The 14135-nt window shown below is 34.5% G+C and overlaps 1 protein-coding gene and 1 non-coding gene across 2 annotated transcripts; both read left to right on the top strand.

Annotated features, from left to right (window-relative positions):
- The first annotated feature begins 830 nt into the window (after positions 1-830).
- Positions 831-933, top strand: LOC137730366 (U6 spliceosomal RNA). The gene has a single exon (XR_011068128.1). It is a non-coding gene; the product is annotated as a U6 spliceosomal RNA (small nuclear RNA).
- Positions 934-3824: 2891 nt separating this feature from the next.
- LOC137728433 (transcription factor JUNGBRUNNEN 1-like) lies at positions 3825-10742 on the top strand. Its single transcript, XM_068467218.1, has 4 exons — positions 3825-3848; positions 8380-8620; positions 9033-9352; positions 10182-10742. Exons 1-4 carry the CDS (start codon positions 3825-3827, stop codon positions 10629-10631), a joined length of 1035 nt encoding a protein of 344 aa, XP_068323319.1. The 3' UTR covers positions 10632-10742.
- The last annotated feature ends 3393 nt before the right edge of the window (positions 10743-14135 follow it).

The following is a 14135-nucleotide window of genomic DNA, read 5'->3' as shown; positions in this document are numbered from 1 at the left end:
TTGTACAGGTGCATCCATGATTTAATAATTGCCTGATATTCATTATGCGACGTGTATATTTCTACTAATTAATAAAACACTCATTGTCAATTAAAATTCTATGAAATTACCAGTTTAACCCTCTAATTAAAGCATAACATGAATAAGAAATATAGGCTAGAAATATAATTTCAAAAAATATAAATAAATTTAATTCCGAACACACACACGTATGTGCTGATTCTGTACTTTTTTTCTATGTTTTTTTTTTTTTGGAGAGGGAACATAAAATTAATCAATAATAAATGTGTAAATTAAACAAACCTAGTTATAGTTAGTTCATGCAATTAATATATATAGGGTTTACTAAACAGTAATGCTAGGAAGACTAAATGTATAGACAAAATTAAATTATATGTCACCAATAGAAATGAGCATGTTCATTCATGCTTAAGTAATAACTTAATTATCAATTTTTAAGTCATTTAGTTTACAAATTTTGTCACCAAATTTAGTGTCCCTAGTAAAACCATCTCACGTTTATAACGAAAACTGCTTCACAATCCAACTCTTTTTCCTAATTTTTTCAGGGACCTCCAAATTATCCCTTTTCAGTGTGTAGAATATAATAAATAAATTGGAATAGAAAGCTTTACATCAAAAGAAGAAGAAAAAAATATATTAAACAGAAGTTCAGGTTAAAAGGAATTTGGTAGAAAGTAGAAACTCTAACACTCTGTTTGGATGAGAAAATTTGAGATTACTAAAAAAATTTAAAATGACGGGATTTTATTTTCTAAAATTTGTGAATTTTCTTGTTTGGTTAACATAGAAGAACAATGAAATTTGAAGTACCTTCGAGGACATCCGATAAAATTGGAACGAGACAAAGAAGATTAGCATGGCTCCTGTGCAAGGATGACACACATAAATTGAAAAATGGTCCAAATTTTGCTTCCCATATCCGTTGCCAAGCCAATTCCATAGGTCATCGTCTATCTTGATTTGTTCTCCACTCCACTATTGGCTGTGCTTGGATTGATAATCCTCCCTCTATTATTAATTAGTGATCTTATTGTAGACAAAGAATCCTATTCTTGTACTGTCTAGCCTATTATGGCTCATTCAATGAAATCTAATGCCGTTTTATTCAAAAACCAAAAAGAAATTAAAAATGGAATTTGAATATAGAATTTTTTATTTTAAACTCTCACCTCATAGAAAATTTGGAAATGTCACCTATTTACATAAAATTTAAACTTGGAATTGGAGGTCTCAAATTCCAAGTTTTTTTTTTTTCCACACGGAAATTTTAAATTTCTATATTTATGAACCCAAACAAGGAAATTGGTGCATGTTAATTTATAAATCTAACTTTTGCCAAAATTCCAAGTTTATTTCCTTCATCCAAACGTAATGTAAGTGCATGTACGGTTCAAGGTAAATGAAAACACACAACAGTATTTAATTTCGCACGCCTTCCACCATCGAATCAGTCATTTAATACTACGGTCTAGTAGTATTTTTTTTCACTTGTAAATGAGATGTCTTATATATGTATGATTCTCGTCAAGGCGATTTGAACCAAATTATCATGACTAACCCATTGTGAGGTTTAGTCATCTCCTCCAATATCGAATGTATTAAAAAACTTTCCACCGAACCATTGCAACCTTTAGATTCTATCACAAATTTTCTATATCTTTGAATTTTATAAAATATGAGAAAGTGATTTTGGTGGATTAAATTATAAAAGCCATCACTTAGTTTTGGGAAAATTACATCACACCCTTATCATAATATGTAGCCTTCAGAATTTAGAATCAAAGCATTATTATACATGACAAAGACAGTTTTTGTGTCCTTACAAAGAAGAAAGACTACATCTCTGTCATACTTGAAAAAGATAGATTCAAATTAATTAATTATACAAATGTTTAGCTTATAAAATAATATTACGATTCTCTACAATTTTATTATTATAAGCAGTATATTACCATTCTTATCATCCATATATAAATTTATTTTTGAACTCATATCATTTACGATTTGTGGGTCTAATCGTATGTGGTCCGATATCCTAGTAGATTGGATGTTGAGTCTTCACCCATGCAATCCAAATTCAAAACTCCCTCATCTCTTAAATTATTATAATAGTTTCAAACTTCCGTCATTCTCTCAATAATAATAATTTGAAAAAAAAAAAAATTGTGGGTCTAGTCCAATAGTTCCTGAATTGTAGGACCAGATGTCTCACTGCCACCACCCGGCGGCTGGTTAGGTTTCTATATTATATCTTTGATTGAAGTTATGTTTAATTAATGTCTTAAAGTCTGGCTGGGCTTCACGATTTCAAGTCAAAAGTATTTAGGTCAGACAATCTTTTCTTGTGGCAAGGTCAAATTAAATACTGTAAACTGTATTTTTTTAGCCGACAATTGTTATTAATGAGTTCAAAATCTATATCATCCCAAATTGAAGACTGAAAATCAATACAACAAATAATGTTTATGTAATTTAATAAAGTAGTGACTGAATATCATTAGACTAAATGATTATTAATATAAACTTGCCTATTTATCACACTTAATCACCTCCACGACTCATAGAACTTTTTCGTATACAACTCTAAAAAATTTACCAGATTTTAAACCACTATCATTTTATTACATTAAACTATTATAGTAAATGTTTTAAAACAATAGTAAAATTAATAAAATTCACTCATCAATTAAAAATAGATTTGAAGTTGTTGTCAATTTTGGCAACAAAGGTGAGAGCTATCAATCCATGTCATGTCACATAAAAATTGATTTTTCAATTAAAAAATGTTGTTACTACCCTTTTTGATTGTTAGTAATAATTTGGACAATTCTTTTGACAATGCCCTAATACCTACCCGGCAGAAAGGTTTGAACATTAATTTTGGTATGTTGGACCAGAATTTAGGATATCTTTTGGTTTTCATCCCTCTGAAAACGGGGATTTTTACAAATAATGGTGGGTTTGATGAAGAAGTAATGACTTCCATTTTTCTTGTAATGGTCAAATGTAAATCACCTTCTACTCTTCTAGAATGTCTTTTCTATGCTTTTAGAAATATTGCTCGTGTTTATTTGAACAGAAAAAAAGAAAAGAATAAGGTCCATTCGATACCCTGATGACAAGGGAAGTAGGGCTTATCATGGATAGGTTTATCTGTAAATACTTTAGATTAGCAATAATATTTTATTAGTAAATTATGATAATCCCCTTCTTCTGATTCAAAAGCACGTGCTGAGTTGAGTGAGTCCATCTATTTTGTCATTTTTCTTCTTTTTCAACTTATTCTACAACTTGGGAACTTGGACCTTACGATACAACCTAAGGTGGGGCAAAGAGTTTCAACAAAAATTTTTGTCATTAAGTTGATGAAAGTTGATGTATTGTGATCCAAAATATCAAGTATCTAAAAGAAAATGAGGATATTAATATCGTTCTAGCAATATCGTTAGAGCATTTTCAAAAGCCTCCACAAATGTAATTTTTAGATACAAGTTTGTTAATTTACGTGGCAATTTAGAAAGTAAATTTTGCTTCTTCACAACTTTGTTCTCCAACAAATTTTATGAAACAAGTTTGTCCCACGCTTTTTGTTGTTGTTATTGAATTGATTAATAGAGATAGTGAGAAAAAACATGTTATTGTAATAAAAAGAACAAATTATATTTTCCCCCTCAATTTTTAGCCTAATTTCAAGACAAACAACATCTTCCAATTTTTTAAATTTCATACAACCACTCCAGTTTCCATACCAATATCGTACATCAGTACAACTTACTGTCAGGATCAAGTTAAATCCTGACATGGCGAATGCGAGGTCTACCAAGGCAGGGTTTCCCACCAAATTTCAAAACGCAAACAAAAACTCACGTAAATTCAAGTATGACCATATAATGTGGTTGTTGATGATTGGATTCGTAATTACCATTCTTTAAGGCAAGTTTACTTGTAAAGAATGAGTACTTAGTTACTAAACCCTGATGAATGAATAAAAAGTGGGATTCACATGAATTTTAGTATGGCACACCTGATAATTCAAGGTATCCTATTATGATAGAGGTGTTTATCTCATACTGGATCTTCCTTATCTCTAATTCTTCTTATTCCATTCCTCTTATTCCCATTCCTTATCATACCCATACTATGCAAGTAAACATTGTAACAATTTTATGGATCTCAAGTTCTCAATTATGCCTGTCTCAACTAGTTGACTGCTATTTTGTACGTACCTCCAGAATTCCTAAATTAATAATGCATTATTAATCTAACTGGAATATCCAAACATGCCCTTCCAATTATGCAATTTCCCCATCTTATATAAAAACCTGACCTGGAGTGTAGCTCTCGTTTTTGCCTTTATGGACTTTGATCTGTTCCATCCATAATTCGTAGAAGCTTCCACTCCCTACTTGCTCATATTTGGTATTTTTGCTGTTTATTATTATTACAGTCTAGTGATATTTTTGTTCACTTGTAAGTAAGAAGTCTTAGATTTAATTCTCATCAAAAATGAATTTAAATCACATTATTGATAACTCATTGTAAGGCTTAGCCCACTCTCCCACCTTGTTTGTTAAAAACAAAATTCATTTTACATTAAATAGAAGGAGGACAGATTGGATATAGTTCATCTCTTCGATAAGGAAAAAAGTCAAAAGAATCTGGATATGTATACATATATAGACACACACACACACACACATACATACACACACCATACATATTTTGGAAAATTAAGCCATGCAACCTAGATAATACTGTGATGCATTCACTGGAATGACAGAGCTGCACAAGTAGTTCATGCAGATGTATGTACGTGTACATGTAATTCATATCCCTTGTCTCATCAGATTATTTAGCAATTGTTAAAAAGTCTTTAATTCAACGGCATTGTTCGTTGCTTATTTGGAGGGCCTAAGTTTCCGCTCACATATATAGCAAAGACATTAGATATACATACATATATATTTTGACATAGGCCCTTGAAACTCCTATTTTTCAAACAAAAACCCATCTAGTTTTAAATATTCAAATAAAACTTAAATTTCAAATAAACTGCCATGTAGACAAATATATATGTAACCAACTATTACAACACATTTAGGGGGCGTTTGTTGCGCCGGACTATCTCGGACTGGATTAGCTTCAAGGACTAAGCTGGACTGGCTTAGACTAGACTAAACTGGACTAACTTAGTGAAGCGTTTGATGCAATATTGGACTAAGAAGCTGGATAATAACAAATTCTAATATTATTTTATTTAATATATAAATTATTAATATTTTATTATGATCTTATCTTTTTCTCCATCTTTTCCTACCATTTCCGTCCCACTCTTTTCCTCTTCTCTCATCGTCCCACCCTCCCCCTTTTTTTTTCCTCTCAGACCTCTCAATTCATGTCTCTTTCTCATTCCTGGTCAAACTCCTTATTAATTCCAGTCTCTATTTCTCTGTCCTCCCTCTCTCTCTAGCTATGCGTTGTTCGAACGGAACCTCACTGCTCCAATTTTCCCGACGAGTTGCAGGTTTCCCAATGTGTTTTTTGGCCAACCCTCATTAAATTGGATGAAGTTAGCACCGCCAAAAAATTCATCACCATCCCTGGACCGAGATCTTAGCTTTGCATGCTCGAATTTGTCATGGATTTGAAGAAGCCCAAATAGGCCGAGACTTCTAGGCCATTTTCCGGCCACATTCGACCACATTTTGGCCTCGATTCAAGTAAAATCGTAATCTTGTCACTCACAGCTTCAATTTGGTATATTTTATATGAAAGTTGGTTGTGAAATGTATCTGAAAGAGAGTCGGGAAGTTAATGATTGATCTAGGTGACCGGCGATGACGAGGAGTCTGTCGGGAGTGGTCGTTGAGCATGACAAGGACGAGAAATAGAGGATAGTCTTAGCTAGTCCCATGGTTATTGGGGGGTCTCACTAAGACCTCTTAGTGAAGGGTTTTGTCCATGCTAGTCCCCTTTAGTCTCATTAATGTTAGTCCCAGCATGGAACAAACACAGTATTGGACTAATAGCTAGTCCAGTCCAGTCCAGTCCGAGTTAGTGAGGGCAAACAAACGCCCAACTTATGCCACAAAATCCTAATTTGGTGAATAAATGTTATTACTCATCCTAATTATGATGAGCAATTAAACCCATATAGATATTTACCTTTCTTGTACCATAAATATTAGTAACATATATATATATATATATATATATATATATATTAATTTATCATATTAAAAAAAATAGACATATCTCGTACGAAAAAAATAATATTGTTTGAATCATGTAATTACCTACATATAAATTAATATACCTACTTATAAAATGTAGTATCCCACATCGGCGGGGTGGGGGTTGGTCCCTGGCCTTATATGTACATGCCCTTCTCTTCCTAGCATAACGCGTTTTGGGTGGAAACCTAAGAACAAATTCGTGAGGTTGTAGCCCAAAACGGACAATATCGTGCTACAACGGAGTCGGGATGTGACATAAAATATTATACTAATTTACCTACTTTAATTTACCTATTCCAAAAAAAAATTTTAGTGATATTAGATAATGTTTGAATGTTGTGGCTTTGTGCTTGTAGGCAAATAAATAAACTTGAAATCTAATGCACATAAATCATATAGGTAAATTAGACTATTTTGTTTGCGTGGAACATATAGCTTTTGTTTTGTGCATTAGGGATTGGAGTATATATGCAATAATCGAAGTTGGTTTAGGTCTATTGTTGTGTTTGTAGGTAAATTAACTTGTATATTTAATGCACAAAATTAGTATTATTATTTTCCAATCGGCACCTTATAACAATTTGAAAGTTAATAAATTGAATATACAATGAATGGCATGAAATATTTTGTAAAATAAATATGATTAATTACATGGATATAACAAGTAACAGATCCAAAAACCCAATCCAAGTATTAATAAGGGTAGTTTAGGCATTCAAAAAATACACAATTTGAAAAGTCAAATTTAATTAAAGAATTTGTTTAGATGGAGCCTAGTCAATGGGTTTTAGTCAAGAAAATAAAAGGAGATGAGTTTTAGTTAAGAAAAATATAGTTTCAAGGAGTAATGTCAAATTTTCAATATATGTGTGTTTATATATGTGTGTGTGTGTGTGTGTGTATGTGTGTGTGTGTGTGTGTATACACATATATATATATATATATATATATATATATATATATATATATATGTGCATATATGTGTGTGTGATGAGTTCCATAATGACTAATTGTTGGTCGTATATAACTTTGTTGTGACATTGTAGATGCATTTTAAGGTCCTTGAAATCTTGTTTTTTAGCCAACAAAAATAAACAATAAACATTTCATTGAATTATCATAGACTATTTATACAGAAAAAGACGAGAAACTGATGTAATCTCCATAAGTTTATGGGTCCTAGCCTCTACAACACAGATCAAATTTTCGCACTTCGATTACGACAATATGTTTTATGCCTAAAAAAGAAAAAACATTGTAGATCGATGCATGTTGCAGCATTAGTTAAGTACCACTAGCTACAATCTTTTAATTATTTTTTCTCTATGCCGACTTTGTTATGAACATGCCATGATATGGGAGTGAGAGAAGTGGATGCATTCATGCATATAGCACTGACTGTACATTCAATTTCCCCAAAAGTGATATAGAATAATATTTGGCTCTTTAAAAGATGATTAGAATTTCTACTCAAAATTATTCGTTGTCGATTTATAAAATTTTGTGTTTATAATCAAGACCGTTTGTATTATAAGATTATCTCTACAAAAAATCAATTAAAACCAAAGTTGTTTAGTCATCACATTGTAAAAAAACAGATGAACGGAATTGAAAACAGTATTACAAATCGTCTATGTATTTGTTACAATTGATTGACTAAACGACCTTATTTTTTACCTTTAGTAGAGATGATCTTTACAGAGTGATTCATAATATGAACGGTTCTGATCATAAGCACAAAACTAAGTAATTCGAACACTAAAAATTTTAAGTAAGAGTTCTTACTCATCATTGGGTAGCCAAACTTTGTTCAGTAGTGTATATGAGGATTTGGTCTCAAATGGTGACCTTAAGACAAAATATTGCGAGGATTTTGGCTTAAGCCAGAGTCAAAATTCAAGACTTGACCTAGTGAAACCATTTGCGATGACTTTCTTAAGCTTATAAATATCCAGAAAGCTATGCCCAAGAGTCTTCATCCTAAACCATCGAAGTTTCTTGTGCACCATATTTCAAACAGTTATATCATCGTTTGATTCCTGCACTGGGAAAGAGGGAAAAACACACCGTTGATTAATTAACCACCGGTCGGTTGAGGTTGAGGTAGAGGTAGAGGTAGATCGAGCTTGAAGAGGATCGATATATCGATATGGATAGCACATATTATAGTCCTAGCAATAAGGATGATCACCAGTATACTGATGATGAAGATGATGTCCAACTACCAGGATTTCGGTTTCACCCAACAGATGAAGAACTTGTAGACTTCTATCTTCGTCGGAAGATTCAGAAGAAACCGATAAGCTTAGAGCTCATCAAATCAATTGATATCTACAAGCATGATCCTTGGGATCTTCCAAGTATGAACATATATATGCCCTGATTAATTGATTTTTGATAAAGTTCTAGTTAATTTTTGCTATTTTCTCTTTAAATCTCTCGTACTTGGAAAAGAAAGTAGAAGAGAAGAAGTTGGCTTGGGTTAAATTGCTCCAAAAGCTCAAAAGACGCCGAGCAAAAAGTGGCCTATAATATATTGGTTGCACTATTTCCCAGTACTAGTTCTGTAATTTAACTACTACAGTTACACTATAAAAAATTGTTACTAATAGTTTATGATCGGCAAAAAATTTCTGTAATACTTTAGTTTACATGTAAGCTTAACTTTACTAAGGGCAGCTAGCTAGCTTCAATCATAAATATTTTTCGTATACAAATATATATGGGTGAACTGTAATTTGGAATTAACGTTAGTATTTATGTGTGCAAAAGCCGCAGGAGATAAGGAATGGTACTTCTTCTGCAAAAGAGGGAGAAAGTACAAGAACAGCATCAGACCCAACAGAGTAACAGGCTCTGGATTTTGGAAGGCAACTGGAATCGACAAGCCGATACATTCCCACGGAGGAGAAGGCCATGACTGCATTGGCCTAAAGAAAACATTGGTTTACTACCGTGGAAGTGCAGGCAAAGGCAGCAAAACCGATTGGATGATGCATGAGTTTCGCCTTCCTAATCCCTCCAGTTCGAATGAATACAAGAACCGAAGCTCTAACACTAAGAATATGAATACTGATCCTCAACAAGAAGCTGTAAGTGAAAATCTGAATAGTTGTAATTTTTTCGACCCTTTTTCATTTACAAAGTACTTAAAATTTTGTTCATGCTGGGAAACACTTTCTCTCGAGACTTGTATTCTCAGACTGCAAACATGAACCGTAGAATTTAGGCAAAAATCAACATGCTCAATAGTTCAGATTCACAGTTTAATTATGATATTTTTACTAACTATATATAATTACAAGTGAGTTCAAGAAAATTCCTGAAATTAACCTTAGTAATAAACCAGTAATTAGTTAAGTCCATACTAGTATTTGTCTACACACTTTGTGTGTATGAACCTATTTTTTTAGAAAATGAGAGAGAGAGAGAGAGAGAGAGAGAGAGAGAGAGAGAGAGAGAGAGAGAGAGAGAGAGAGAGAGAGAGAGAGAGAGAGAGAGAGAGAGAGAGAGAGAGAGAGAGAGAGAGAGAGAGAGAGAGAGAGAGAGAGAGAGAGAGAGAACATGGGGGCGTGGAAGATTATATATATATATATAATATTAGATGTATTTTAAGGTGGAAGATTATATATATATATATATATATATATAATATTAGATGTATTTTAAGGTGAGATTTCAATAAAAGACAATAAAATTTGAACATGTGAAATTATATTATTACCCGTCATTTTTTTTTGTGTAATAAAGATTAAGTAGTCTTTTCACCATCTTTTAGTTGACAAAGAAGGTTTCATTAATTAATAGACATATATGTGACAAACCCTGAATCTAAAAATAAAAAATTTCATTTTTCCCTTTCCATTTGATCATATATAAAGGCTTATGTTTTGATGAATGTTATGGTTTCACTTGTATCAGGAAATATGGACACTGTGTCGGATATTCAAGAGAAACGTTTCATACAAAAAGTACACCCCGGATTGGAGATATCTATCTGCAGCTAAACGTCATCCAACGGACACCGCAAACTCCAAAAATTTTGCTACCAATCAACAAGATCATCTCGATCAATCTAACACTTACATCAGTTTCGGTGCTCCAGATATTTGCTACGAGGAGAAGAAGCCTGTTGTAAATCATACCAACAATACTAACAACATAATTAATGGAAATCACCAGTTGCATCCGCATGCAGTAGGCCAGTTGAGCTCCAACATGCAGCAGCCTGCTTCAACGCATCCGTACATGGAAACGTTCTCAAATTTTTCGTTTCAAGATCTTGAGGACGATCTTTTGAATGAAAATTGGGATGAGCTTAGATCAGTCGTACAACAGCTTGCTTTTGATCCGACGGCGTTTCTTGTGTAAATGAATTCATATATAGTGCAGTGTGTAAGTGTACTAGTAGGAGTTCATGTTTGGTTAATTAGTGTTTTAACTGTTTTTTTTCGTTGACTTTTTCACTCCTAGACAGTCTAAGACCATTCAGTTCATGTTATGGTGGTTATGTATATGGTTTTCTAATTAATTTGGGTAAAGTACAAAAAACTACCTCAATTATAGGTAGAACGATACTATCATACCTCATCTTACAAATTTGTGACAATGTCATACCTTCCATCAGTTTGTCTGTTAATTATTCCGTTAAATAGTGATGTGGCTTAAAAATATTAAAAAAATATTAAAAAATTAATTAAATATTAAAAACTAAAATTATAAAATCATTTAACAATTTTTTTTACATGGGGACCCACCCCTCATCCCCCTCACCTTTCTTCTCTCCTCCCGCCTTCCCTCACCCCAAACCCAGATCCCACCCTCTCCCGTTTTCCCCTAACCCACCCCGCAAACTCATCACCCTCAACCTTCTTCCCCACCTGTCTCCCCCGAACTCATCACCATCACCCTCCTTCCCCATTTCAGTCCCCACCCTAATTTCCCCACTTCACTCTCCCTCGCCGTGCCCAGAACCACCATCCCTCCCCTCTCTCTCCCTTTCCTCCCGTATTCTCTCTCCCTTTCACACTGCAACAGCAGCCTCGTCGGCGCCATCATCCGCAAGCTCCAAGCCCTAGACTTCGCGAACCTCGTCCTCCGCACCCACGCCGAGAGCCTTTTGTCTTCAAGAACATGACCGATTTAGTCGTTGACATGAGCCTCGGCGAGCTCGCCCTTCGCACTCATAGTTGTGCCAGCAAATCTGCGTCTTCCGACAAGGAGTACCTTCAGCTATCCCAAGCCTTCAATGATTTCTCCGCCTGCAGCAGCGACATATCAGGAGAATTAAAACAGCTTGCAAGCTTGCCGCCGCTGGAAAACGCGCTGACCTCTGAATTATCCGAGGCTATGCCAGAACCGGAGCCATGCCAAGGGTTTTTGCAGATGGAGAACATCTCGACCGAGATCATCGAGAGCATTTCGCCAGAGGATCTTCAGCTGACGACCAAGATCTGCGTCGACGGCCTTTAATCGCTATTGCTTGCCATGAAGCAATCTACAATGGCCAAGCTCGGGCTTTTAGCGAAGAATCGGGTTGATAATTGTGCCTTGATCGGCGAGTCCGGCGCCTTTCCCGCTTTAATTCCTCTACTGCGGTGCAGCGATCCATGGACGCAGGAGCACGCCGTCACAGCGCACACGCAGTTTGCGAAATTCCAATTGGGATTTGAACAGGGGAGAAAGAAAAAGATGGATACACGAGGCAGAGGTGTCAAAGGGGTAGCAACAGAGCACACCCAATTTGCGAAATTCCAATTGGGATTTGAATTGTTTGAGTAAATTAAAAATTGGGGACTGAAATGGGGAAGAAGGGTGAGGGTGATGAGTTCGGGGGAGACAGACGGAGAAAAAGGTTTAGGGTGATGAGTTTGGGGGGTGGGTTAGGGGAAGACGGGAGCGGGTGGGATCTGGGTTTGGGGTGGGGGAAGATGGGAGGAGGGAGGAAAGGTGAGGGGGATAAGGGGTGGGTCCCCATATAAAAAAAATTGTTAAATGATTTTATAATTTTAGTTTTTAATATTTAATTAATTTTTTTAAGCCACGTCACTATTTAACGGAGTAATTGATAGACAAACTGACGGAAGGTATGACATTGTCACAAATTTGTAAGATGAGGTATGACATTGTCATTTTAAAAAGATGAGGAATAATAGTGTCGTTCGACCCATAGTTGAGGTATTTTTTTGTACTTTACCCAATTAATTTTGTTGTTTCTTTGTCTACAAAATTTGGATGTTCTAAATATTGTATTTATATTTCTATTTATAATCTAGTGCACACGCATGCAATCAAGGGCTCATGAGAAGAAAAAATGGTAAAGTCCCTCGTGGGCTGCTGCAAATTAATAAAGGAGAATGTTATGTAGACTATATTTTTGTATCATATTTGTGTACCATTTCACGTGATAAGTGATGTGTACATGTCATGTTAATTAACGAATTTATCTAATTGATTATTGATTTTATGCCACATAAAATAAGTAAAAGAATGTAATATAGATATGTGGTATCTCTACTCTAGCATTACTCGTAAATAAAATGAGCTTAGTTGTTTTCATGTCGCTTGAAAACTCAACATTAAAAAACCCTTTATATTTTTTTTCTATTTTAGGTAAACTTGTATTTGTTTATTCCTTATATAACATATATAAAATGCAAGAGCTTAATATAAAAATGGCCACTTAGTACTACGGTTTGGTGGTATTCCTCTTCACTTGTAAGTGAGAGATCTTAGATTCGATTCTCGCCAAAGGCGAATTTGAACCACATTATTGCTAACCCATTACGAGGCTAATCACACCCCTCTCCTAGTGTAAATAATATCGTTTGTTCAAAAAAAAAAAATATATATATATATATATAAGGATGAAGCAAGGGCAGAGTTAAAAACTTAAATTATGAGGCATTAGAATATTTAGCTTTGTATTCAAACAATTGAAATACTTTATTTTCTAAATAAGAAATCATGGTGTGAGTTTGATCCCTACCTATTTTTTTCTCACAAAACAATTAACTATTTAACACATGTGTTAAGAAAAAAAAGTGAGAGGGCCTCATGCCTCCACTAGTCTCTTAATGTCTCCGCCACTAGCTGACACACCCCGACCAGAGTTGAGCCATGTTGGGCGTCACCCGAAGGTGACGTAACCAAAAGTGTAAGTGATGTAAGAATGTGAATAAATTAAAACCGTAACAAGAACTTAATTAAACTTCTAAAGTGAGTGCGCAGTATTGGGTAGAACCCATAAACTACAAATGTTCAAAGCATAGATAATATAAGGGTGAAGCAGTCGAACCATAGAACTACTTATTACACAAATGGGATAAGTTCCTACGTTAAAAATGGAGATATGTCATAATCGCCGGCTAATTCTTGCACACCACAAAGTGATTTGGCTATCTAGGACCTGGAGAGGCAAAAAACTGAAGGGTGAGTGGGCACAAAAATAAAGATTCGTAAAATTCATTTATTTTCTGAACATACTAACCCCTCATTGTAAAACAAATATAATTTCCAGAAAATCATACTACGTATAGGTATGAAATCAAATACATGCCAACAGTAAAATCCAGAAATATGCCACCGCATAATAACTCAACAACAATACAAATATAATCATGTGCTCAACAATCTATACTAGCACGCAAGTCAGAGTCGCCTAATGCGACCTGTACAACTGCACATATTGCTCATCAATATATGCTACCACGCAACTCAGAGTCGCCTAATGCGACCTGTACGACAAGACTATGTGTAATAATATACGCTCTAGTGCTACAATCACGTAAAGACTAGCGTTATGCACTATCATATACGAGTCGAAATTGCCTATTACAATTTGTACGACAGGACTAGCACCTACTTGGATCCAAG

The sequence above is a fragment of the Pyrus communis genome, chromosome 3 (genome assembly GCF_963583255.1).
Source record: "Pyrus communis chromosome 3, drPyrComm1.1, whole genome shotgun sequence".
Lineage (NCBI taxonomy): Eukaryota > Viridiplantae > Streptophyta > Magnoliopsida > Rosales > Rosaceae > Pyrus > Pyrus communis.
The sequence above is the reverse complement of the archived record's forward strand: the minus strand, read 5'-3'. Positions and strand labels throughout refer to the sequence as shown.

Excerpts from the sequence above, each read along its gene's own strand:
- LOC137728433 (XM_068467218.1), top strand. The coding sequence starts at position 3,825 with ATGGCGAATGCGAGGTCTACCAAG. Across the intron at positions 3,849-8,379 it reads CGAATGCGAGGTCTACCAAG|ATCGAGCTTGAAGAGGATCG; the intron begins GCAGGGTTTCCC and ends AGGTAGAGGTAG. Across the intron at positions 8,621-9,032 it reads TGATCCTTGGGATCTTCCAA|CCGCAGGAGATAAGGAATGG; the intron begins GTATGAACATAT and ends TGTGTGCAAAAG.